This window comes from Onychostruthus taczanowskii, unplaced genomic scaffold, assembly GCF_017590055.1.
Source record: "Onychostruthus taczanowskii isolate IOZ18803 unplaced genomic scaffold, ASM1759005v1 scaffold5, whole genome shotgun sequence".
Lineage (NCBI taxonomy): Eukaryota > Metazoa > Chordata > Aves > Passeriformes > Passeridae > Onychostruthus > Onychostruthus taczanowskii.
Genome location: NW_024502568.1, coordinates 15,915,005 through 15,939,861, shown reverse-complemented (window position 1 = coordinate 15,939,861; position 24,857 = coordinate 15,915,005). Strand labels below are relative to the sequence as shown.

The window sequence follows — 24,857 nt, the reverse complement described above, 5'->3', positions numbered from 1 at the left end:
CCAACTCTTTATTTATTGCACTGCTGCAGGGTGCAAGTGCAGCCTTCAGACGTGGCTTTGGGGACATTTTTAGCTTTGTCCTTTTGGCATCAGGAGGTTTCTATGCAGCAATTGAATAGGAGGAAGGAATTAATTTGATTTAGCTATGTCAAGCTGAAAATGAAGTTCCTCCTTGCACATCCTTCGAGGAACCCTCCATGGTCTGGATTTAGCTGCCATCCGCTCCATTTTTACTGGTATATTTTTGGACTTCCTCTGCTGATAAATATTTAGAGTCTGTTTATCTTTCATCTAATTTCTGTTACATAGTGCTTACAGATTTTTTTTCCCCCCATAAATACTTATTACTGCAGAAATTAGTGTTGCAAGCCTTGATATTGCAGTGCCAGCAATTTTGTAATTTTAATTGAGGCTGGCTGACAGTACTTCTATTAATTATCCAGGAGAGGCTTATGGCTTTCTGAAAGAGAAGTGTATTTCTGGCTGGAGGAGTTTAAAGGGGAGTTGTAATTGCTTTATGTCTGGAGTGCAGGTTTAGGTGCAAGAGGCTTGGCTGGATTAGATGTGGCCATTGCTGAGGATCAATAAAGCATGAAAAGGGGAAAAGCTGTTTCAAATTTGTAAAAGTTGTAGCCACCAGGATGCTGCTACACTCAGAATGAAAAATGCAGCTGTTTCTTTTGGGTTTAATTAAAATCCAGTGAAAGACAATTCAGAGAGACCTAAGTTGATATTAACTACTTGGAGCTGTGAATAATTGGAGCAGGTTTCCTTCACAAAATTCTGCACAGCCTTTTCTTACAGCCTGGCTCTATGTGATTCTTACTGATGCTGCCCAGCTAAATCTTAGTGCTCTTTTCCTGTGCCTTCCAAATTCCTTTGTGGAGGAAAAACATCTTGTTTTTTTCCTGATGTGAATATGACAGTCCCACTTTAATTGGATAACAGCAGTTGTCACCCTGCAAGAGGGATTGTGATGCCCATGGGCCTCAGAAGTATCTGCATGAAAATAAATAAATAAAACATCTGAAAAGCTTTGCTAAGAAGCAGTAAATCTAAAAATTGATTTGGTTAACAGCATTGAAATGAGGTGCCTTATTCTATTACAGCATAAAGCCACCAGATGTCACTTATTTTGTGCACCACTCTTCTGGGAAGAAGCATGTCCTTGGCATGGAAGAGATTAAAACAAAAAAGGACAACTTACTTTAAATGGCTTTGTTTCTGTTTGTGTTCTTAACTGGCAACTGTCTTTCTTGATAAATATTTTCATTTTAAAATAGATCATATAAACTAATTTCTCACAGATGAGACAGACTGGCATTTTTTATGAGCCTTAAATGTCAGCAGTGCCATTTTGAGATTCAGTCTTTAAGAAAGTAATTAATAGGCTTACTCCATTTTCAGAAGGGGGAATGTACATTTTACTGATAGGACGATTTTATTTTTATTAACTGTTCTATCATTAAAGGCACTTCAGCCAGTGGCTCACACAGATATTCATCTTCAGCCAAGTTAAAAGCAGTGGGGTAAGTTTTAAAGTCACGCAGAAGGTGGAAGTCCTTGTGGAGAGGGAAAGGAATAATTCTGAAATCAGAGACCAACATCTGCTTCTAGAGTGGAGCAGCTCATCCTCGGGGTTTAAAGGCTTCAAGGAGGAGTGGAGCAAAGGGGGGTGGGAATATGTCCCTAAAGAGGAAAAACACTTGGTACCCAAGGCAAAGCTGGATTTCCTGTCTTGGCTGGGCACGGCCAGTGTCAGGGAGCTGGAGGAGGTGACAATTCCTCACCAGTGAGAGCCAGCAAAGGGCTCCTTGTCCTGGGTGTGTCCTGTTCCACTGTGGGTTTTCCCTCCCGTTACCAGAGATGCCAAATTGAGAGGTGCACACCCTCTTTCTGCGCCCTGGTAACATAATCCTCGTGCTCTTTCATTTTCTGGCCTGTACTCAAAGGCAGCACCATTAAAGAGAGGAAATTTAATTTGCTGGACTTGAAGCAGAAAGGCTGAAAATGGAGTGTTTTCCTGAAGGGTAATGATTAGTGATTTTTTTTTCCACCCAGTGGTAGTACTGTAGTTTGTTTTTACATTTTAAATGTGTCTCCTCCCTCAGATTTCAGCTTGGGATGGAGCCCTACTCACTCTGTGGATCTCATGCAGGTTGGAGGATGTAAATCCAGAGCTCTGAGTGAATGATGTGAGAGTTCCTCTCCAAATAATTTTCCATTTCAGTTCTCAGGAGCAGCTGTGCTGAAAGGCTACCTGCCTTCATTTTTCATCTGAGGTGAAAAATGTACTCTAGCATGGCATTCTCTAGCTGGAGGCAGAGTACATGACACATTTTCCCCTCCCTTTTCCCTCGGTGCTTGAGCAAAAATAGAGGTGAGGAAAACACTCCTTAACTAATAGAAAGAGTGTTGGCTTCTAAATGCAACACATTTGTATTTTAGCACCTCGTATGAAACCAATTACATTAATGAGGGCTCCAGTCCTTAACTGGGGGTTGTTTATGACAGGGATGGTTTCGTTTCCTACTGCAGGTCTTGCGCCATTGCTCCTGAAAGTGCCATCTGCCAGATTTGGACCCAAAAATGCTCCCTGCCACTGTTGTGCAGGGAGATTCTGGCACAGCTCTGGGATGGGGAGCATGATTGCAGCTTGGGAAGCTGGGAAAATTCACTTTTCTCTGTCTGTTGAGCTTATGAAAGGCTGAAATTCGTTCTGTTTAATATGGTTACTGAGGGAAAGTCAGAGTCCATGCTGTCTGCCTTAGATGGCTTATTTAGAAATTGGATTGCTGGTGGCTTTCTGTCTTGTGAAACACACATCTGAATTTCATTCAAAATCCCTCAATTCCTAGGTAATGGGATTCTGGATGGTGAGTTAGGAGATCTAGGTTTTTCTTGGACTTCTATTGTGTTAGTCCAAATGATATTACAGGTGACACGTGTCAGAACTCTATCATTTTGTCACCCAGACGTGGAGCAGCACCTTTGAAAAGCACTCTGAGATCTGATATTGAGAGTTCCACACCCTTCCTGGACCATAACCTAACCCCAAAATACGTTTGAGTGCACTCTGAGGCTCCTGTGTACGGCATGAATGGCTGCAGCTGCATTTTCTCATTTAATTACTGTTCACCTTGGGCAGAAACATCTCTGTAAAAACACTGAAAAAATGATACATGTTGTATTTAATTGTCCATGGTTGGATAAAACATTTTGTCTGTTCCAGATCAGTTTTGTTGGCCCCATATAAGTAACCTAAAGGAGGAATAGTAAGAATAACATCAAATGCAAGTTTTCATAAGCAAAGAAAGAGACCCATATAATTGTAAGGTTTCATTCTGATTTGCTATTCTTCTCAAAGTGTAAATTAAACCACTGAGCCCTGCAATAAAGAAACAGGGGTGTTATCAGCATATGATTTATTTTTTCACTTAATGAGGAGAGCTGTGGAATTTTTTGAGTTTATAGATTATTCTGAACTTCTGCAGTCACTCACTTTGATTATAAATGTTTTGGATGCTGAAGGCATTTTCCAGGATTTAAACATGCAGGAAAACTTCAAATTAAATCAGATGATCAGAGGTGAGACATTTCTCTCCTGCACCTAGGATGGTGCTCTAGAATTCCTGATTTTCCATACAGGGATGAAGTAACTGCTGTAAAAGGAGCAGGACTTGGTTATTCACATGGAAAAACTGCAGAGTCACAGTGTGGTTTGGGTTGGAAGGGACTTTAAAGCTTGTCTCATTCCAGCCCTTCCACTACCCCAGGCTGCTCCAAGCCTCATCCAACCTTTCATTTTTGTCCAGGAGGGTCAGAGAACCCATCCCTGGCTGCTTTCCCTTGTGGACTCTGGTGTGGAGCTCTGCTCATGTGCCAGAGGATCATCACACTCCAGCTGCCACCTCCCCTTGACAGCCGGAGCAGAGATGAGCTCCTGGAGCAATTCTTTGGCAAAAAAGTGGAGGTTTTCATGGCAGGGCCACCCCAGCAGTTCATGAGGCAAAAACTCAGCCAAAACAGCCAATGTGGCTCCAGGCTCAGGAGAGCTCTCCCAGCTGAGGGCAGTGCTGGAGTGGTGATCATGGCTCAGTGGTGAAGGGGATGCCTTGGGAAGGCTGCCCTAGAGCAGAGGCTGGACAGAGCTAAAGAATAAAGCAGGAGTTCATTCAAAGGATCTCCTCCATGGATCCACCTTGGGCAGCACAAGAGCCCAGCCAGGGCTGCACCCAGGATGAACCCAAATGGTCCCAAAATGCACGAGCGCTCACGGGGTCTCTCCCTGGGATCAGCTCTGCTCCATGTGCACATTGCAGTTTATTGTCCAATTCCAGCTCAGCCCCTGCACTCCCATCCTGCTTGTTTTTCTCTCTTCAGCCCACGGGGTTTGTGCTCCTGGGCTGAGATTTGGATCATTTGTCCTTGGTGCCCAGCTGGAGCAGGAATTGTTTTGTCTCCCTGCTCTGTGCACAGAGCTCACAATCCCCTGATGTGAACCCAGACCCACACACTAAAGCAGCAGAGAATCTGAAAAATAGAAAAGCTAAACCTGAAGCATCAAAGGTGGCAGCTTGAGGTTGATGGTTGGACTCAGTGATCTTAAGGGTCTTTTCCAGCCTTAATAATTCTCTGATCAAGCTGCTGAGTTCACCCTGGAGCTGTTGCTGTTGAAGCCAGGGCAAGCCAGAGCTGCTGGGGTGTGGGCAGTGTTGTTTTTTGGATATCTTCTGAAGAGGACATAAAGCAGGGTGGAGGGGCTGCAGTGCCCAGATCTGCTCCAGCCCAGCTGCTGAGTCACATTCCCAAAGATTTGATGGAATAAGTGGCATTTCTTGGCCTTTTGTTGCATGTTTCTGCCTTTAGCTATGGGCGTGGAGTGATCTTTGCAGGAGACAATGATTGATACAGCTTGTGGTGGCAGCTGCTGTCCTTTTTAAACACCATTTTTGAGGGTGGAAAATGTTAAGGAAGCTGAGCACGGGCATTTTCCACAATGCCTTATTCCCAAAACCTTGCAGCTCTTTTGGTGCCCACTGAAAAGTAACTCAGTAGTGTTAGTAATAGGACAGCTGAGGATAGAGCTGTTTTTCACATTTCTCTAGATCTGAGACACCAACAGAGGTGTTTTCTCTTGCAGCTTGATGCATCACTTGTGCTGAGCTCTTCTGCTGACCAATACAGCCTTTTTCTCTATAGATATCTGCATATAATATGAATATTTTATTTATTGTTGTTTCATCATGGCCATGTGTCACTTTTGAGAAATGAGCATTGCATTTCTTGAAGCTTGAGTCCTCACTTACCTGACAAGGCTTTAGGGGTTTTCCTTAGTGTTATTATTTAGGTTATATAGCAGTGCTTAGAAGGAATAAGTGGGCTTGGAAGCTATCTCTTCCAGCCTAAGACACCCCAGGAAGCTTTTATGTAAGTGTAGTCCTTGCTGCAGAAATAGATTAAGGAATTTCTAATTTATTTCACATTAAAAACATCCCCTCCAAATGTATCTGTATTCTCTTCATGCTGTCTTAGTCTCCTGCATGTTTGAGAGCTTTGAATTCATTAACAGCCTGAACCAAGTTATTACATTAATCTCATGAAATCCAAGATTTATATCTTTGACTTAAGGTACACACCATCAGCAACAGAGAAATTTGACAGATGGAAATGTGTTTCAAAACTTGGGAGGCATTTTTGCTGGAGATTTTTTTGTTAGATATGTTAATTTTGCTTAAGTTGGAGTTTTTAAGTTCCTGCAAAGTATTTTGTGGGGTGTAATCTGGAGATACTGCTAGTTCTTAGCAGTTTTATAATGTTAACACAGTTTCAGTTTTTCTGCATTAGAAACAGCTTTTTGGGTTATCATTAACAGTCATGCATCTGTTCTTGAAAATCTGGCTGCCAACTGCAGTTGATGGAATTTGTGTCACTTCAGATTCTTTGTGTGATTTTCCTCAGCAAAGGGTTTATTTCAAGCTTTGGTGCCATTTCAGCTGCAATGTCCTGTAGCGACTCCGCGTCCTCCTCTATTTGTCTGGAACCAAATACATCAACAAGCGCTGCTGTTTAGACATAAAACCTCATTTTACCTCCCACTGGTCACTTCTGTGCTCTGCTGCCTCTGGGGACATGGGGGTTTTCCATGGCAGTGAGAGCTTTCTGGCTGGAGCAGGGCATTTGGGAGCAGTTGTGCTCCCTTTCCCTTAGAACTCTGAGCTGTCTCAGGAGATGCTCTGTCCCAGGAGCATCCTGGTCCCAGGCATCCCTGTGGAGCTCCCAAAAGGTGTTCAGGTAGGGATCAGTAAGGGTCTGAATAAGGCACTTGTGCTACCTCAGAGTTCCATCAAGGGTGGGCTTTATTTTCACAATTTCTCGCTTCAAAACCTTAAAAAGTGAATTTTGACCCCTGTGCAGTTGAAGCAGAGGGAGAGTGGAAGGTTAGTTTGGGACAGTTTCCCAATAACAGAAGTTAAGTAATTAACATATCCATTGGAAAAAAAAAAAAAAAGTCTCTTGGAGTATTTGCCTTGGGTTTCCTCTGCCCACAAATAAAGACCATGTAGTTAGCTAAGCTAAATGTTGTCTTTATATTGCAGAAAATGTTGCAGAAGAGGCATGGTGTGAGGGAGTGCATGCCAAATTTCTCTTGGTATATTCATCATTATGCAGAGTTGGGGTTTTGGTTTGCTTTTCTAATTTCTTTTTCCCTTTGGTTTCTTTTCATGGAGATTGAGTGAAGAACATTCTCAGATTTTAATCTTGTTTGCTTACAATCTGGAGGCCAGCTAAGTGCAGTGTAAGGCATGAAAAGGTATTTGTGGTTGTGTTCTTTCCAAGTGGAAAACAAGCACATTGAAGCCAAACACGGGAGAGACCTGCAGGAATAGAGAGTCCAGTCAAGGAAGTCAATGGTTCGGTGGCTGAGGAACAGATTGTCTTATTATTCCTGGATTTTACAATATTTACTCACTGGATTCCATACGTAGCATGGAATTTTTTTCCTTTTTGTTATGACTGTTGTAAACTGAGGGTTTTGTGCAGTTGGAAGATTGCTGGGCTATATTTTGCCCTTTTATGAGAGCAGCACCAAGAGCTGTGATATTTTGAGAGGCTGGTGATGGAGTGCAGCACATCCTTTCTTCTCCAGTCAAGGAAATCAGTGAGTTAAGATATTTGAACTCCTTTGAAGCTTGTGATAGAAGTGTTCTTTAGATGTGATGATGTGAAGATAGGAGAGGACAATCATGAGAGTTCAATCCATTATCAAATGGCTTTAGCTTCCACATCAAGTGCGTGCTCTGCCAACCACACACACCTCAAAGCCCGGGGTGCAGAGCTGCAGAAATATCTTCAGAATGATGGGATCTTACAAACTGTTTAATAAAATTGCACTTTTGTGTAGTTAAAGATTACAGACTACAGAGGGGTGAGTGATGGAGCCCAAGCCTTTGATGAAACACTTAGGAATAGTGGTAGGAGACTCTGGAAGTAAATGTTGCTTGACTTCTGCAGAATAAACACTTTTCTAGGAAGCTGGGAGCAGTATAATGAAATTATATCAAAAAGGTTTTGCTTAATTAGGTGCAGCCAGCAGTTACCTGCAAGAATTTTATCTGGTGATATTTTAGAGATAACTAATTAGAAATTTCTTGAGAACACTTAGAGCTTTCTTGGGTTTTCCACTTTGGGCTCTGAGTCTGCTGCACTTTGTAATGAACAAAGTGGTTTCTTGGTTAATGGACTGAGGTTTATCTAATGTGTCATTGCTTAAAGAATTAAAGTTGTTGAACATTTAGAAAAGTTACTACTAAGCTTGGAACAGAGTTGGGTTTTTTTTTAAAGTGCTGAAACAAAGCCCCAGTTGTGATTTGGCATCAATGAATAGTTTGAGTTGAGTAATTTTTGTTTGAATTTACAAGAAACTTTAATGACAGACTCTAATGCTGAGTTTGTCTTTTCAGGATGCAGCTGTGTATGTTTCCTTTCACCCACTCAGCACTAGATGAAAGATGAAATGCCCTATTCATGAAAAAGCACTTACATGATACTTATGTACAGATGAGATACGTTTTTCCATCCATTTCAATGCATGTCTCACAGAGAAGGCACCGTATATGAGTCACAACAAAAGGAATTCAGATTACTCTGTTAAGATAGTAAAGTTTATGGAGAAAATTCAGCTTGGGGGTGGAGGAAAATCCCTTCTCAGCCACTAAAAAATCAAATGAGCAGCTGCGAGCATTTACGTTGTGCTAGAATTGCCATAACTGTATTGTGTTTAAAGCGAAGTTAAGCCTCACATAGAATGGGTCCCCTTTCAGGAAAACTGCTTGTATATGAAGTGTGAAGGTGTATCAGATGAATTCTAGTAGATACCACTTGGTTGCATTATTGCATGCAAAAGCATTTTACCACAGCATGAGATAAACAGGCACCAAAGGCATTAAGTGATGCAAATTCTATTTATTCCATACAATGTTATTTGTCCCTCAAAAGCAGCCTTAAATTAGCAGCTGATCTCTCACAACCCACAGGATTTAGCAATTTGTGCTGCATACCCCTTGCAAAATGGCAGAAAGTATTAGAGATCAGAGGGTGGATGGAATATGTTCCTCACTTTAAATCAACCTGAGGTAGCAGCTGCTAAAATCAAGGAAAATCAAATGTGTAAAAGGAGCAGGACGGTAGTCAGAGTAACTCATAACTGTGAGTTATGCCCACTGTTTTGCAGGATGTCAAGGCTGAAAACGCTTGGCAGGACGTTGGAAATACTCTCAGAACATTTTTCCCCCACGTGCTGGTTCTGGACCAGTAATCAATGCAAGAGACAAAGAGCTGGGCTTAAAATAAATCTTCAGCACTGACAGATCCCCTCCTGCAAACCCAACTGTGCTGCACCAGCTCTCCTCCTCTCCCTTGGGTGAGAGTCAGCTGGCACACAGACTCTGAAGGTTTATTTTCTTTTGCACAGTGAAGTGATTCCAGTATCCCAGGTTGCTCCAAGCCCTGTCCAACCTGGCCCTGAACACTTCCAGGGATGGGAAATCACAACTTTTCCTGGTGTTCAGGTAGAGTGGTGAAATCACTGTGCTGTGCTCACCTAACTGAGCTCTACATGGGGGGAAACCCTCGTGTCTCTGTGGAGTAAGCTGCTCCATAAGAGCTGCTTGAGTAAATTGCAGCAGTATCTTTCCAGAGAGTCAATGAAGCAGCCTTGGGAGCCTGAAATTAAACAGGATTCACACTGGATAAGAAGAAACAGGTAACTACAGAACAGCTGGGTCTGAGCCATCAGCTCTGTCAATACCAGACCAATTCTTTGCCTTGGGCGTTTTCTGAAGATAAACACTTATTTATTTCTGATTACAGCCTGACTGCAGGGCGTATGAGAGCTGTATTTAGAGATGATATTTTTTTCCCTCTTGCCAACCCCCAAACCTCTTCAGTTTGTTCCATAAAAATAACTGCAGTGAAAGAGCTTCATAACAGATTCAGCCTTCGTGCTCTGTGGTTCCCTGTTACACTCACACTCAGAACAGGAATGTGGCTGATTTGTGGGATGAGAGTGGGATGTATTCCTTGAAAGAGCAGGCAGGTAAGAATTTCTATTATTGTAAATTACTGTGATGTCCTGTGCTGCAAATGAAACGTCAGCGGCTGCTTGGTCTTATTAAAAATGCAATACAAACATTTATGGCAAGACCGGCCTTGTCACATCAATTTCTGCACCTGAAGTTGTATTTCAGGTGATCCCTGTGCCTTCCCAGGGAGCTCTTATCTTATTTTTTATTTTCCATAAAACAAAAGAAAGTACATAGGGCAAATTTAGACCGAACGATTCTCATGGGTATGAAATCATTGCATGAATTGTTTGACCTTCTGCATCTGTCTTTATCTAATTTTGGCATTGGTGTCTCTCTGGACATTTAAGTAGGTGCACTTTTTCTTAGGAAGTGGTAAAAATTGACTCCCAATGGCATCAGTCCTTTATTCTGGCTCTTGGTGAATCGATCATTTTAATGAGGGACTGGCTGGTTTTTGTTAAACAGATGCAATTTCTGGTTGTGTTCCGAATATCAGAACTTTCTAATCTGGCTCCAGATTTTTGGGAAAGGGATCTGTGAGCCCCATAGGATGGGTGCATTGGTTTATCTTTGTTTCCATGGAAGGACCCCCAGGACCATGTGGGGTCTGTTGGGAGGCTGCTCACAAGTGATGGTGAGGATTGAAAATGAAGATACTGAACTTCGACCATGCAGAATGATTTCTCAAAGTGGATTAAAGTGGCTTTTTTTGTGAGATGAAATGCACTGGAGTAATTTATGTAAAGACACAGTTTTTTTCTACAGTGTGCAACTCTTTCATATTCAATATAAACCTGTCAGTGCTTCTGTAGCAAGGCACTATGTGAGATGAATAGGAACTAAGGGAAGGGAAAAGATGAATTGCTGGAGCTGTTGCACATCGTAGGCAGCAAGTTTTGATCAGGAGTTGAGAAGTCAGTGTGCACTGCAGGCAAAATTCTGCTCCAAACATCCTCAGAAATGTATGAAAACAGCACTCTGCTCCATGTTTGTACAGAGGGAGGATTTAAACACATTGATGCGAGCTCTGCCCTGACACAAGAGCTCCAGGCGTGTGCTGCCACTGCTTGGGTGGCTGCTGCTGGTGCTTTTTTTTTCTTCCAGGGTTTTTGGACCTTTATTTCTGGAGAAATTGTTGATTTTTGGTTCTTCTTTATTTTCCTGCCTGCAATTTTTATCCTGCAAGTAGCCCAAAAAGTAAGATTTTTGATTTAGTAGACTGACTTAAATCACGTAGAATAGAAAGAAGGAACACTGAAGTCTTTAAATATAATTGGTTGGTTGGGTTTTTTTCCAGCTGAAAAAAGGCTTTAATTAAAAAATGGGTAATACTGAGTTTTTATTTTCATATTCTCAAGGCAGACCAAGCAACAACACATCAGAGCACGTGGCTGTGGCATTTTAGGAGTGCAAGGAACTGGACCTTGGTAATTTCCAGGAACTTGCACAAGACTTTAGGTGCAATAGTGCATTTTTGGGGGAGGGCATGACCCTGCTGTCACTGATCCAGGTCAGGGAGCTCCCTTTCCCAATCCCCACTCTTTTTTCCTTGCTTCCAAGAATCTGTTTATTCAGGCAGTGTTTATGCCCTAAATGAGTGGTGATTCAAGCTCAGTAACTATTTCCTGAGCATCGCAGCCCAAATAATAGAAGTCATCCTTATGTGATTGAAATGACTACTGTTATGCTGATTTTAGGGGAGTTTGCTGATTTTTGTTTTTTGCATGTGGAGCACGGAATTTATTCCATTCTCACATTTTATTTGGAAGTGTGTGGATGAGGAAGGAGCAGATTGTGTTTGGATTAGACTCTGAGAAAGGAACCAGCTGGGTTGTGGAAGAAACCACTGTTGTTTTTTAGGCGAGATTGCTGATTCAGTGGTGATTCAGGAGGTTTTCTTTGGCTTTAAAAGGCCATGAAATGCATTCTTTAAATAAAAATTGTAGACTTGAACAAGTGTTCAGCAGTTGTTCAACAGGTTGAGTGTGTAACCATGGGCTGTGGCCACCTACTCTTGCTTTTGGGATGTACCTGTTTTCCCACTGATTGCCTTGAAAACGGTTCCATGGGTTTATACAGAGTCTTGGGAATTGCCTTTATTGATGGTTCTTTAAAAATTAGGGTTTAAGTAAATAGAACTTTACATAACTTCAGTCTGCAGGAGGTTGCTGAGCTTTGTAATGAGTCCTGTGGCTTTTCTAAATCACTGCAATTGCTTTTTTCGTGTTTTTGTTTTTGGTTTTTTTTTTTTTTTTTTTGTTTTGGGTTTTTTTTCCCTTTTCTTTTTGCCAGAAGTTTGCAGAGCTCAGTGATTCATGATCCTCTTTTTATTGACATATCATCTTTCTGGCATCTTTCTGATTTCTCTGAGGTAAATAAATGTGAGTTCAGGCAAAGTTTATTTCCAAAAATGTAAACTTGAGGAGCGAAATGTGTCCAAGAAGCAGGAGAGAGAAAATCTACGATTATGTCTCTCTTTTCCTTATGTAATGTTCTTTATTTTTTAATTTAGCTTAGATTTTATTCCTTCTACTGGGCTATTTTTTATTGAAATGGTACAACCTGCCCACTCACAGGATGAACTTCCTCCTGCTGTACAAATACTCCACTACCCCTCTACAAATACTTCAGGTTGTGTGCTGCCTGTAGTCTGCTTAAATTCTATCCATTTCCAGTAAGCTTGATAGCTAAAAAATATCTATCATTGTAAGGTTTTGCAGGTTTTTTGTGTCCAGAGGTCATAAATGTATCCTCCTGGGTGAAGAATTGCTGTTGTACACGGACAGGGTTGCACTGAGTGATGGAGGAATGGAAAAGGAATTACATGGTTGTGCTGCATTGCTACTGGATATTGTTGGGCTTTTTCCTTCCGTATGAAAATGTTATGAGGATTTCACTCCAACAGCCTCGCTTTGCCCTTTCATGTTTCCATTCCTCTTGATGTGAGTCGTGGAAAGTTTATGGTGGTAGGACTGTGGGCAGCCTTTCACTTCCAGAGCTGCATCTCTGTGACTAATGACAGCCTTGTCTTCACAGGAGCTTCTCAGGGGGAAACGTTTCCACAGGGAAGTTCATTTCTGGAGTGTTCTGGAGGGCATGGGATCAGCTTTGCTCTGAGATTTCAAAAAACATCAGCGGTGCAAACTGAGAACTTGATTTAAACAAACCTTCCTGTGTTGGCAGGGAAGGCACTTAGGCAGAAGGAATATTTATCCAGATTAGTGGAAGCAATTAGAGACTATGGATAGAATTACATAGCTGATACTCTTAAGAATGGCATTAGATATATTAAATTAGGAGCAATGTGATGTTCCTGGCCAGATGATTCAGCAGTATTATCTTTTGCCTAATCTTTTGTTTGAGTTTTTTTTTTTTTTTGGATAAAAGTGTTTATCCTTAATTTTATAACATCTGTATCTTTTTAAGTAGGCTTCATCCCATCTAATCTGGGAGCTGGTGGATTGTTTTCTCACTTGCCTTAGACATGCATATTTTAGGTTGTGAGCTGCCCATCAGGACTGATTCACTTGAAATCTTCAATTATGTTGTGTGAAGGGAGGAAACAAAGTGTTGTAGCTCTGCTGACATAAATTCAGGGGAGCATTTATACCCCAGGATGAGAAATGTCCTCCTGGTGTACCTGAAATGTGTTATGAGGTTAACAGCCACCTTTTCATTTGGTGGGAGGAGATGCTGACTGTGATTAGAAGTATTGAGGCTACGGAAAAAATGTAGCATGAAGAGCACCAGCAAATTAGATTTATCTTTATTTTAAAGAGCTTTGAAAGAAAGGAAAGCATATTAAATATTATGGAACTGGTGACCTGGAAAGCAGGTCATACACACAGGTATATGTGTGTAAAATCTGTTCAATCTGTTTTATCTTATTCATAGAAGAGCAGAATTTTAGCTACGTGACTGAGCATATGAAAGTAATTGCTTTTTGTAGCCTGTTGGTCTCTTCTCCCAAGGGACAAGCATTAGGACAAGAGGAAATGGCCTCAAGTCGCAGCAGCGGAGGTTTAGGTTGGATATTAGGGAAAATTTCTTCATCAAAAGCCCAAAGCAGTGGTGAAGTCACCATCACTGGAGGGATTTAAGAGCTGTGCAGATGTGACACTTGGGGACATGGTGGCCTTGGCAATGCTCAGTTAATACTTGGCCTTGATGATCTTGAAGAGCTTTTCCAACCTCAGTAATTCCATGATTCTGAGATTCTGTGGCCATTTTGGTTGTAGTTTTCCTTACAAACCTTAAAGGAGAGGAATTTTATGAAATGTTCATTTAATAGGAATAATACAGAATTTCAGATATTTTCTATACAGTTCACAAAAATCGTGCAGATGATGAAAAATCTTGCATATTTTCTTTTGAGGGGAATGTCTCTTTTCACCCTTTGTATGAAATGAGCAGGGCCTGGTGGATGCTGTATTTTCAGTGCTTTGGGGTGAGGTTTGGTGGTTTGCTTTTGCTGTTGTGGTACCTTCCAGTGTTACCTGCCAGCCTCCTCTCCTGCATCCTGAGCCCCCAACAGCCCCTGCTCTCATGGAATGCAGGAATTGTTCAGGAAAACTGCCACTAAAAAGTCTCACCTGTTTGCTATTAAGTTCTGTTGCACATAAATACCTTTGTTAGCTTGAGCCTGAGTTTGGAGCAAAGTCCCCCCTGGCTTCAGTGGGAATATATTGAAATCTAGGAGAGCTTTTCCTTTCTTCCCCCCATTCCGCTGTGTGTCATCTTGTGTATCCATGTTTCCTCCTCGGGCTACTCCCAGAGATCCTGATTTTTATGTGGAGGGCTGCTTTTGGCCAAGGAGCTTGCAAAGGTTGCTGTTGATTTCTGCTCTGTGGTTAGGGCTGGCACGCATTAATGTACAGCAGACAAATGCAGTATAGACGTGATCATAAATAATTCACCCTTCCCTTCAACAAGGGGAAATTACATGCTACATTATTCAATATACAAAGACACTGCTTGTTGTGTAAAGAGAGTAATTTTCTGCCAGTGAACAGCCAGCAGCTTTGCAGCTAAAATATAAGGAGACACACATGGTTTATTACCAGCTCAAGCCTCATAACCTTCCCTCTGCCTGCAATCCACATCCTTCTGCTCTCAGGAGTGGAATACAAAGAGGTGACATGTGCTGGTGGCTGTGGCTGCTGGGGATGTTGGATGGAAGGAGCAAAAACAGGGCACTGAGGATGTCTTGATTTCATGGGGTGAATGAGGGAAGTGAGGGCTAGGGGAAGAGCCTGCCCTTCTGGTGATCCTTCTTGCCATGGTAAAATCTTAGGGAATGAACTTCTACCAATAACTGCTTGGGAAAGAGAAGGGAGTGGCACTAGGGAATTATATCCTTTTATGTGTTTATTACAATTCAACTTTTTTATTTCATGAAGCTTGACAGTGAAAAATCATGTAAAATGGTGTGTTGGCAACTAGCAGTTATTAAAAAAAAAAGAGATCAGTGTGTGTATTCTATTAGCTGAGTGATCTGTCATTGTCCTGTGATAGGTCATCAAACTGATCAGCTAATTAAGCAGCCTGGTGCAGTGCTTGTGCATGAGCTGGCAGAGTTATGGTTGCTTGTGGAACTTTAAGTTTCCCTTCATGACTGGTCTGATTAATATCTCAGTTTTACTGTAGCCTAAACCTATTTCTGTTTTTTTTCCCCCTTGTATCAGCTTCCTGATAAACAATTTTCTTCACCTGCCAAAGATGTAGTTAACATGCTTTTTCCTTGGCTTTGTAATATTTGTAGCAGATTTTAATGAGAGGTGTCTGCAGCTGGGAAGGGTTCAATAAATTCCAGTCCATTTTTTAACACACAAATGGACATAGGACAGAGAAGGTTATGTGGTTTTTCTAAGGTCCTGTGGTCTGAATTCATTAATGTATTTCTGATTGCTCTTTTTAAAAAATTGAGAATTGATGTCAAATACACAAACCTGGAATTGATCCCATAAGGTTATCTCAGATAAATCTGTTCAACCAGTGTCACTGAGCAGGTTGCAGATCCCTGTTAGAAGAGGACTGGAGGATAAATTGCATTTTTTCTTTATTTTAAATAGCCAGTGCATAGGAATTGGTCTATGAAAATAAACAGCAAGGAGCTGGAGAGCAGAGGTCTGAGAGGGTACTGAGATGGATGTCAAAGAAGAGGAGTTCAGGGTAGAAGGATTTCATAAAAACAAATGTGTACAACATGATAAATGTAATTGAAGAGATGCTGTAGGGTGGGTTTTGGTTACCAGATCTTTCCCAACTACTGCTTTAACCTCTAGCCTGTTCTTCATGCTTCTTTTTTCAGAGGGGCTTTTTTCACCTTCCTGTTTCATCTTTTGTGATGAAGGCCCTCATCTCCGTCCCTGTTTTTTTTTACTTTTTTTTTCTCTTGAGCTATCTTTGTTTTCATGACTTCCTCTGTTGGATGTGGATGCTGCCTGAATCTGCCTCTGTCTCTGGCCCCCTTTGCTTCCTCTCTGAAAATGTTTGATCAGGGTCTTATTTCTGCCTGAAGTATTTACTTGGGAAGTGGAAGCTTCTCACTTCATGTCAGGACTTCCCTTTCTTGTTCCCCTTCTCACCACCATTGGTGGTGGTTGGACAACCATCACCATCAAGGTCTTTTCAACCTTGGCTCCTTTCCATAGTTCCTCTTTTTCTTTTGGACGTTTACTGGGGGGATATTTTACACATAAGAAATCATAAACTTTCTAGGTTTAAAATGAGCCATATTAATCTGATTTAATGTCTCTAGTTTTTCAAACTTCTGTCAAAGTCATCATAACTGCTCCTTTGGAGAAGTTTTTAAGCCTGGTCTCTTTGAGAAGTCTTGCACTGATTTCTTTCCCTTTGGTTTAAATATAGTCAGTAATGATTATGCTGTGATTTCTGTCTGCCTCATCTGGCTTAGAGAGTAAACTCATCAAGGAAATGAACTTTTTTGGGTGGAAGGAAAGTGTTTTGCAAATACTTTTGTTCAATATTTATCTAATTATTCTTGAGTCCCTGAGACACAGCCTACTTGTTCTGATTGCAGAAATCCTCCAGTATGTGACAGTGTTCAGTGGGAGAAACATCAGAATACAAATAACTTTTACAAAAGCACTTTTGTCTCATACAAAAATGCAGCCAGAAGGATGATGATAAATGTGGGATCTGAAGTGAGTGCCCCATTTGATCAGGACACTTTTGTAGGAATGAACCAGGAGTTATTATCTAGAATTATAGCAGTGTTGCTTAAGCATTAAAAATAGGTGTTGATAGAGCTAAAGGCAAAACAGTCAAATGGTGGGACTCATAATAGTAATGATTATACTTCTATGATTTAGTGAGTAATAAGAGGACCCATCATTTGGTCCAGAAACCTGAGATGCTGTCATTAGCCTTTCCCTTGTGTCTGTGTTTTAATCCCTTCACTTTGCTGAATGTTTTACTTGTGGCTTTTGATTTTTTTTTTTGGTTTGGCTTTTTATCTCCCATGTTTGAAAGGGGATTGTTACTTTATCCCTGCCTCAAACAGGGTCTTACCCCACTTCAGGACTGTTCATTTAAGGTCCTCAGGAGCAGATAGAGTGTAATTATTTAACCCTGTGTCCCTGGATACTGTCCAGAAATGCTCCCATATTTCAAAAGCAGATTAAGATCTGTTGGGTGGGTTAGTGAGTCGTGTAGTGTTACCTGTAGTAGCAACCAGTCATTGATGTGAGCAGATGGGTGATGGAAAATCAGGGGCAGCTCGCTGTGAACCTGGAGCCAAATGTTCCCTGGGTTTAATATCCTGAGTGCTGTAATTAACAGACTTGGCAAACGGCAGGCATCTTTCAAATAGAAATCTGAAATGACTGGTGGTAGGTTGTGCTTTGCTATGGCTGTGGATGGTGTGGATATGATGCCTGGGTGTGTATAAATATCTGGGTTTTTTTCTCTAGGTTGGACAATGAATCTCTTTGGAGCCACCTCTGGGAAGATGAAGCTTCCAGCAGCAGCAGCAGTGCGGTTTAGAACCTGCTTGTTTTAAGAGAACCTGGAAATTTCTAGCCATATTTGCCTATTCCAGCATAAAGCAGAGGAAAATGAGTTATTTTTGTTTTTTGCATATTTTCACACTACGTAACAATTTTTTTTCCTTCTCATTTTGTTCAATGGGAAAAACTTGAGCCAGTTTTGTAGCTGATCCTTACTTCGCTACATTCCTCTTACTGAGCCAAATTCTTGGGAACCACATCCAGAGTACATTTATTTTTGTGTGTTGGTGGTGGTTGGGGCTTCCTTTTCTTTCTGTGACACATGTCACTTTTTATTCTGTTTCGAACCTGTCCTTTTGCATTGCTGAGTAGTTGTAGAACCACTCCAGGAACGAAATAATTTCAGACTTGCAGAAGATGACTCATATGCTTCAGAAACATTTTTATGGCTGTGCTTGGCTCATTAATGTAGGAGTTTAACAGTAGTAATATGAGGTATTGCATTAATTGCTGCATACATTTATTACCAAATGACTTGCACAGACAGTGTTTCAGATGCCGTGGACCTGATCACAATAACCAGAAGTGTCCTGTGTGCAGAGGAGAAAGTAAAATCCCTTTGTACACCGACAGCAAGCAGATGAAGTGGCTCGCGGTTCTGGAAGTGAGGACTGATCACTGTGAGAGCTGGAATGGGTTTTTCTGCCTGAGGAAGGGGAAGCTCTGCAGTTTGATGTTTGGGTTGATCATAATGACTCTGGTGATGGTGTCCTACATACTGACTGGAGCCAAGCATGGCCTGCTGCTGATCCCATCTCCCTTCCATTATGGAGCTTTTGCTAGCAATCCCAGCTTAATGGACAATGAAAGCCTTAGTGACATGAAAGACTATTACCAGCCTTCAAAAATGAATATTTCATATGTAAAGGATTATCCAAGCATTAAATTAATTATTGACACCATTACTTCAAAGATAGAGTTTATAACGAGGCAGCGCCCTGATTTAGAAGAGCTGAGGAAGCAAGAGCCACATGTAAGTATGAACTGAGGCGTGTCTTAAACTGCTTTTTACGTCCTTATTTCAAGGCTTGTGGATCAATCTTTTGCCTAGACATAAAAAAGTGCAACTGCTTGGATGTTCATGCAGTGATTTACACCATCTAGAGCCTCCCAATTCACAGCAGCTGAGAAGCTGATATTGTAGATCACATCCCTCTGAGTCACAGGCAGGATGGATGGGTTCTATAAATGGTCTTGACACCTGAAGCAAAAAATCAGGCAGTCTTCTGGTAGCTGTACAACGTCACTGAACTTTTACCTTCTCTCATGCAAAATCATTGTGACTTACGTTTACCTGTCACCTGAAATGATAAATAAGAAAAGAGCCTTTCTAATAACTGCTTGCCAGGGTGCCTTCCTGAAAATCATTGCAAACCTTGTAGTTCAGAGTTAAAAACTGGAAGGTAATTTGATTTGAGTATTAGGTGTTTGACTTTAAAAATCAGTTCCTGGGATTGCAGAGGAGTTGGGGCGATTATTGAGGCTCTTTCTGGCCTTAAAATAAAAGGATTTCTAAATACTTGTCTCCCAGCCCAGTGGGTTGCTCAGGATTTGGTTGTGGTGCCATCAGAAGCAATGAATGGGTCAACTTTGTAGTACAAATACTCAGGTAGTGTTTCTGTTCTGTCACTGTGCTAAGAAAAGTAAGTGCTAAGTAAGAAAAGTCGATTGCTTGCTGCCTTGACTGAAATTGTTGTTCTTTATGTTGCAGATGTTTTCGGTAATTCCTAACAAATTCCTTCCAAACAGCAAGAACCCTTGTTGGTACGAAGAGTACCGGGGGAACACAACCACGGATCCCTACGCCACCAACTCCTACGCACTGTACTCCAAGCGCTTTCGGATCATTTTTGATTACCTCAGGAAGGTATTTTGGAACCACTTGTACCACTACAAGGACAAGCACTACCGCCTGCGCTGCCTGCCGCACTTCTACATCATCGGGCAGCCCAAGTGTGGCACCACGGACTTGTACGACCGCCTCCGGCTGCACCCCGACGTGCGCTTCTCGGCCATCAAGGAGCCCCACTGGTGGACCAGGAAACGCTTTGGTGAGTCAAAATGTCCTTTGCTAGCCAGGCAAGTTGTCTCCCTTAAAATTTTGTAAGTATTTGGGATGAAGTTTATAGATTTGCTGCGTGTTGGCTTGCCTAGAAGCCGCTGGAATTGGTGGCTTTGAGAAATCCAGGTGGTGGACGCTCAACCTGCTTTTGTTCAATGGTGTTTTGGGTTAAGCCTCTTGAGAAAATGCACATTTCACTTGGTTTTATTTGCAGCGGTTTGGAAAATCTAAGGGAAAACAAAACCTACATAAAATGAACCTTATGAATTTATAAAGGCAAGAAGAGAAACTGTTAGGTTGTCATGGGGGAGTTGAAGAGGAGCAGTGATAGTTTTGTACTGCAAAATTCTGTAAAGCCTTTCTTACATCAATAAATGATGGGTCACTATTTAAAATTTCAGTCCTTATGGTTCAATAAATACAACTGTGGCAGGAGCTTCATTAGTGCCACAGCTCTGGGCAACACTGATCAGTAGAGATGCTCTGCATGAGGAATCTCTCTCACACTGAGGGCCCTGCACGTATTTTTGATCCTTTTTCTGGATGAGATCATTATTTCCATCTCTGAAGGCAGACTTGATGAGCTGGGGTTGTGGCCAACTGGAGCAAAAGGCATCCAGCCCTCATGATTGCACCTCCAAAGGGTGTCTCAGGGCAGTGGGGCTGAGCACAGAATTTCATCCATCTGAAGTGTTTTTCTCCTTCTTTCTCTCTGGATGCTGAGGAAGGTCAGTCTTGTGGTTAGAGATTAGATGAGCTGCAGAAGACCCATTTGAATTTCCTAACTACTCCCCTCTAGATGTGGATGGGTGTTCTGCCCTCTATATTCCACCCAGGCACTGGATTTTCCTCTTCTTGGGTCTGGCTGTTAAGTTCTGGCTTGCCCTCACTTTGTATGACTTTGGTATCAAAGACTTTTCAGTTGTTTTACTGTTTCCAAGAGGAAGATTCTACTTATTTTGGTGACATATTAATTTCCGTTTCTCATTTGCTGTTGCTTTATGGCAGACACAGACTTTGGAATAGGAAAAACTGGCACTGGGGTGGAGATGAGGACTTTGATCACTACTTTCTTTTGGTGCTTTTCTAACCTTACTTGGAGTGGGAAAATGATGCATTTCTGTGGCTAAAGGCAAGAAAGGGTACTTTCTGAGGCATTGGGACACCAGCAGTGCTACTTCAAATTCTTTATTTCTGCTACATGTGGTCTTGTCATTTCCCTCTTGTTTCTCTGTGCCCTGGATCCCAGAAGAACCTTTGAGCTCCTGCAGACAGGGTTTTGTTCCTTGCTGCTTGGTGAGGTGCTCACAGCCACAGAGATGGGATTTCATGATTTTGCTGTTAAATTTTCAGTTTTCTCCCTTTGCAAATTCCATAAGAAAGTTGCCAAACTAAATACTTTGGACATTTTCTAAATACTTTTTTGGTAAACTAAGATGTAAAGCCATGTGATGAAAATGCAGCTTTGCTTTTGAGATAACTTAGTCCTGTTTGAGAAATGCTGGAGGCACCAGTGTGAATTGAGGAATGAAACCAGGTCAAGAAAAGAGAAGCATCGTGGTGCTTTTTGAAGACCCATGAAAAGGGACTTGTTCATCACAGTCAGCAGCTGACTGAAGACAAAACATGGGAATTATGGAACAGTTGGGGTTGGAAGGGACCTTTAAGCCCATCCAGTGCCACCCCTGCCATGGGCAGGGACACCTTCCACTGTCCCAGGCTGCTCCAAGCCCCAGTGTCCAACCTGGCCTTGGACACTGCCAGGGATCCAGGGGCAGCCACAACTTTTTCTCGTCTTCAGATAAAGTGACGGAAACAAGGGACTGTTAGCAAAATCTGTGGAGGATTTTGTGTTCCAAGGTAGTGCTGGCAGGAAAGGCTGAACCCAACGGATACCTTAAACTAAAATGTTTTACACCTCCACTTACATGAACCTCAACATAAATGTTAGGAATGAATTTTGGAGGAGGTAATGCACCCAGCCTCACTTCAGCAAGACTGGGCTCACTAAAGCTCTGAACCTGACCTACCAAACAGGCAGAAGAATGTAAAAAATCAGGCTGGAGTGCATCTAAGTTGAGAACAAGGGTGAATTCCTATCTCTGTGCTGGCGTTCACAAGCCTTCCACTTGCAGAGTCTTGTGGTCAGCCACTGGGGACCAAGTGCTGATCCTTGAAGAGAACATTCTTTGCATAATCCAGTTTTTTTGAAGTTGTTTTGTAAAGCTGGAGAATGAGCAAACATTGCAAAGCTCGTGGTCTCATGGGAGAGGGATCTTTAGAGATGACCTTCTGATCATCTCAGCTGTCTGCCACTGAGAATGAAAGATCAAGTTTATTCCTGGTGGCTCAGTCCTTTAATTCTGCCTTTAAAGTACATTACCTAATGGTTACTATTTAAAAATTAAGAAAATAAAAACAGAGGATATGACAAACACACTCACAAGTGAAACTATGCAAGTGGCTATGACTCCTATGCTCCTGGCTATTAACTGGTTTGGTTTCTAACACTTAAGCTGAACAAGAAAGTCTCTTTGTTCAATGGCATCCTCTGATTCAGTGGATTTTTATGAGACTGACTAATTTCAGCTGAAGTTAAACAGCCCTCTGGGGAGGCCCCATTTCGCAAATCACTCCTTTCCCCTTCTGCTGGGAGGGTTGATGCTCCACAGGACTTTATCTCAGCTTGACTGTCTCTCTCTCCTGGCTCCTTGCCACTGTTTCTGTTCCCAGGAGTGGGGTGGCAACAAACCAAGGCTGTCTGTAGCACTTTTTCCCCCCCTCAAAACAAGTCAAAATATGCTGTTGAACTTTCTTCTACCCTCATTAAATCCCACTTTCCTGAAGGGGAAAATCAGAGGCAATGGACAAAAGAACTCCCTTGCTGAGCTTTCCTCTCACATAATTGATAATTATTGGCCTTGTGGGAACAAGAAAGGGAGAGATGAGAAGTCCTGTGTGGGGAGCATGTACAGCAAATGGAGAAGTGAGACTAGATTTGGAAACAGGAGTGGGAAAAGGAGTATAAAAATCACAGGATGCAGCTTAAGATGCTGAGAAACGCAGGGGGAAGGTGATAGTGAACGCACCCTGGAGTGTAGGGAAGGAGAGGAGAAAAACAAGATACTACCGTGGAGCTTTATTTGCATACCTGTGAAAGGAAAAAACCCATGAATGATTTCCCAGTGTGTGTTGATTTGCATATTTGGCATCAGAGCCTGTGCTCAATCTCAAAACAGTAAATCTAGTGGGAGTCCAATATTACAGCAATTTACATGGGTGCAAATGAAAGTAGAATCTTATCTTCTGTATTCCTTCCAAAAGCTAAATTTAGAAGAAGATAAATCCAAGCTCATTCATGCAGGGACTACAAAACAGAGCACTTAAAATATTTCCTATCCCTGTGAATTTATGGTGTAATCATTCAGTATCTCAGATCTCAGCCACTTCATTATTGGCACTTTTATCTGAGGGTTGCACTTGGTCAGTCTGATCTCGTGCTGATGTTGGCTGGCTCGGGGCCAACCACCTTGGTTTGCACCAGTGGTTAGTCTTGCCCTGTTGTTGTCATAATTGCTGATTTTAATTCTCTCTTTTTGGCTGTTTTTCCAGGAATCATCAGGCTGAGGGATGGATTTCACGACCGCTACCCAGTGGAAGATTACCTGGATCTGTTTGACCTGGCAGCACATCAGATCCAGAGTGTGCTGCAGAGTGATGCAGTGAAGGAGCGTGGCAAGAGGAACAACATCATCATTGGTAGGGCAAAAACTTCCCCAAAATTCTCTGTAGCTCCACATTGGCAGTGCTCAGAGCTGAGGCACCAGAGGGGGATTTTGTGGCTGGTTCTCAGCACAGAGCCCCTGGTGTTGCTCTTCTCTGCTGTGCCTGGAAGCTCTTGGCTTTCTTTTCCTTCTTTCTTTGTTAAGAAGCTGTGATTATCTTCAGAAAATTCCTGAGCAAGTGCTGTATATCTGATGAGCATCAGCATTTAATTAATGTGGGTTTTTTTCCAAGAATGAGAATGACCTTGGTGACTTGTTCAAACACAGTTTTCATTTTGTTTTCACAGAACCATTAATGTTGGAAAAGCCCTCTAAGATCATCACGCCCATCCATTCCCCCAGCACTTCCAAGGTCACCACTAACTCATGTCCCCAAGTGCCACATCCACTTTAAGCACAATTATGAGGGGATTGCCTGTAGTGCTGGGATTGTGGCTTCACTTCCAAATGCTGGAGCAATGTCTGGGGTAAATCAGTAAATCAGTAACTGTGCTGGTATGACACACACTGGATGCTGCAGAAATCCTGGAGCTGCTGGGAGATGTGGTAGCAAAAGCTCCCAGTGGCTCTTAAGCTCCAGCAAGAAGAAATTGATATAATTAGTTGGTATTAAATTACCTAATTACCACTAAGAATGGTCTAGAAGTGCTGTTTTATTGTACTTTGTGGAAGTCCATGGTGAGCACTGGGCTCTAGGGAGGGATTCTTGGATTGCTTTCTGTGACTCACAGTGGTCAATCCACTGGGCTCATCCACTCTGGCCCACAGTGTCCTGATTTACAGTGCCCATGAGGAATATCACAAACTTCTAAATTCTGCTTTTGCTGTCTGCTAAAACCAGAAAACTGAGGGGATGGGAATTTTACCAGTCTTACTTCACAGGGAATCCAGACACATTCCATGCAAAAAGTAGTTGTGCAAGTGACAGTTCCCTGTCAAAAAGAGACTTTTCAAATAGGCTTGAAGTCACAATTCTACAGAAAATAGAGACAAGATTTTACTGCCTGCCCTCAGAATTATTGAGGTTTTGATCTCATTATAACCTAAAATTTTAACCTAATTTTTGCTGGCTGGTTGAGATGGTGATGATGCCTTAGGTTGGTTAAACCAGAGCCTTGCCTGAATCACATTTCTTCAGTACTTCCCCAGCCTCCATTCCATGTTAGTCCATCATTCACTTTATTAAACACTGCAACACTGAGCAACATTTGCAAGATGGGGTTCTTAAGAAATGTTGCCATCAAGGACATCTGCAGATTTTCCTGCTACTCATAATAATATCTGCTGTCCTTTGATGGGTGAAGTGCTTATACTAATTAAATTCACTAATCTAATTGGCAACGTACATCTTTGATTACCCACCTCCTGTTGCAGCTTTTTGTAGGGTTCACTT

General features: G+C 41.9%; 1 protein-coding gene across 2 annotated transcripts in view; it reads left to right on the top strand.

Annotated features, from left to right (window-relative positions):
* The window catches only part of CHST15 (carbohydrate sulfotransferase 15), a 44,737-nt gene that overhangs the window by 8,031 nt on the left and 11,849 nt on the right, over positions 1–24,857 (top strand). Inside the window, exons 1-4 of one of the 2 annotated variants that reach the window (XM_041415919.1) lie at positions 8,796–9,265; positions 17,522–18,590; positions 19,329–19,668; positions 23,292–23,438. In XM_041415919.1, the coding sequence (XP_041271853.1) occupies positions 18,048–18,590; positions 19,329–19,668; positions 23,292–23,438 (1,030 nt within the window). In that variant the 5' untranslated portion in view covers positions 8,796–9,265; positions 17,522–18,047. Of the gene's footprint in view, positions 1–8,795; positions 9,266–17,521; positions 18,591–19,328; positions 19,669–23,291; positions 23,439–24,857 lie in introns of those variants that run through there. The other variant, XM_041415917.1, reaches the window with a different exon arrangement.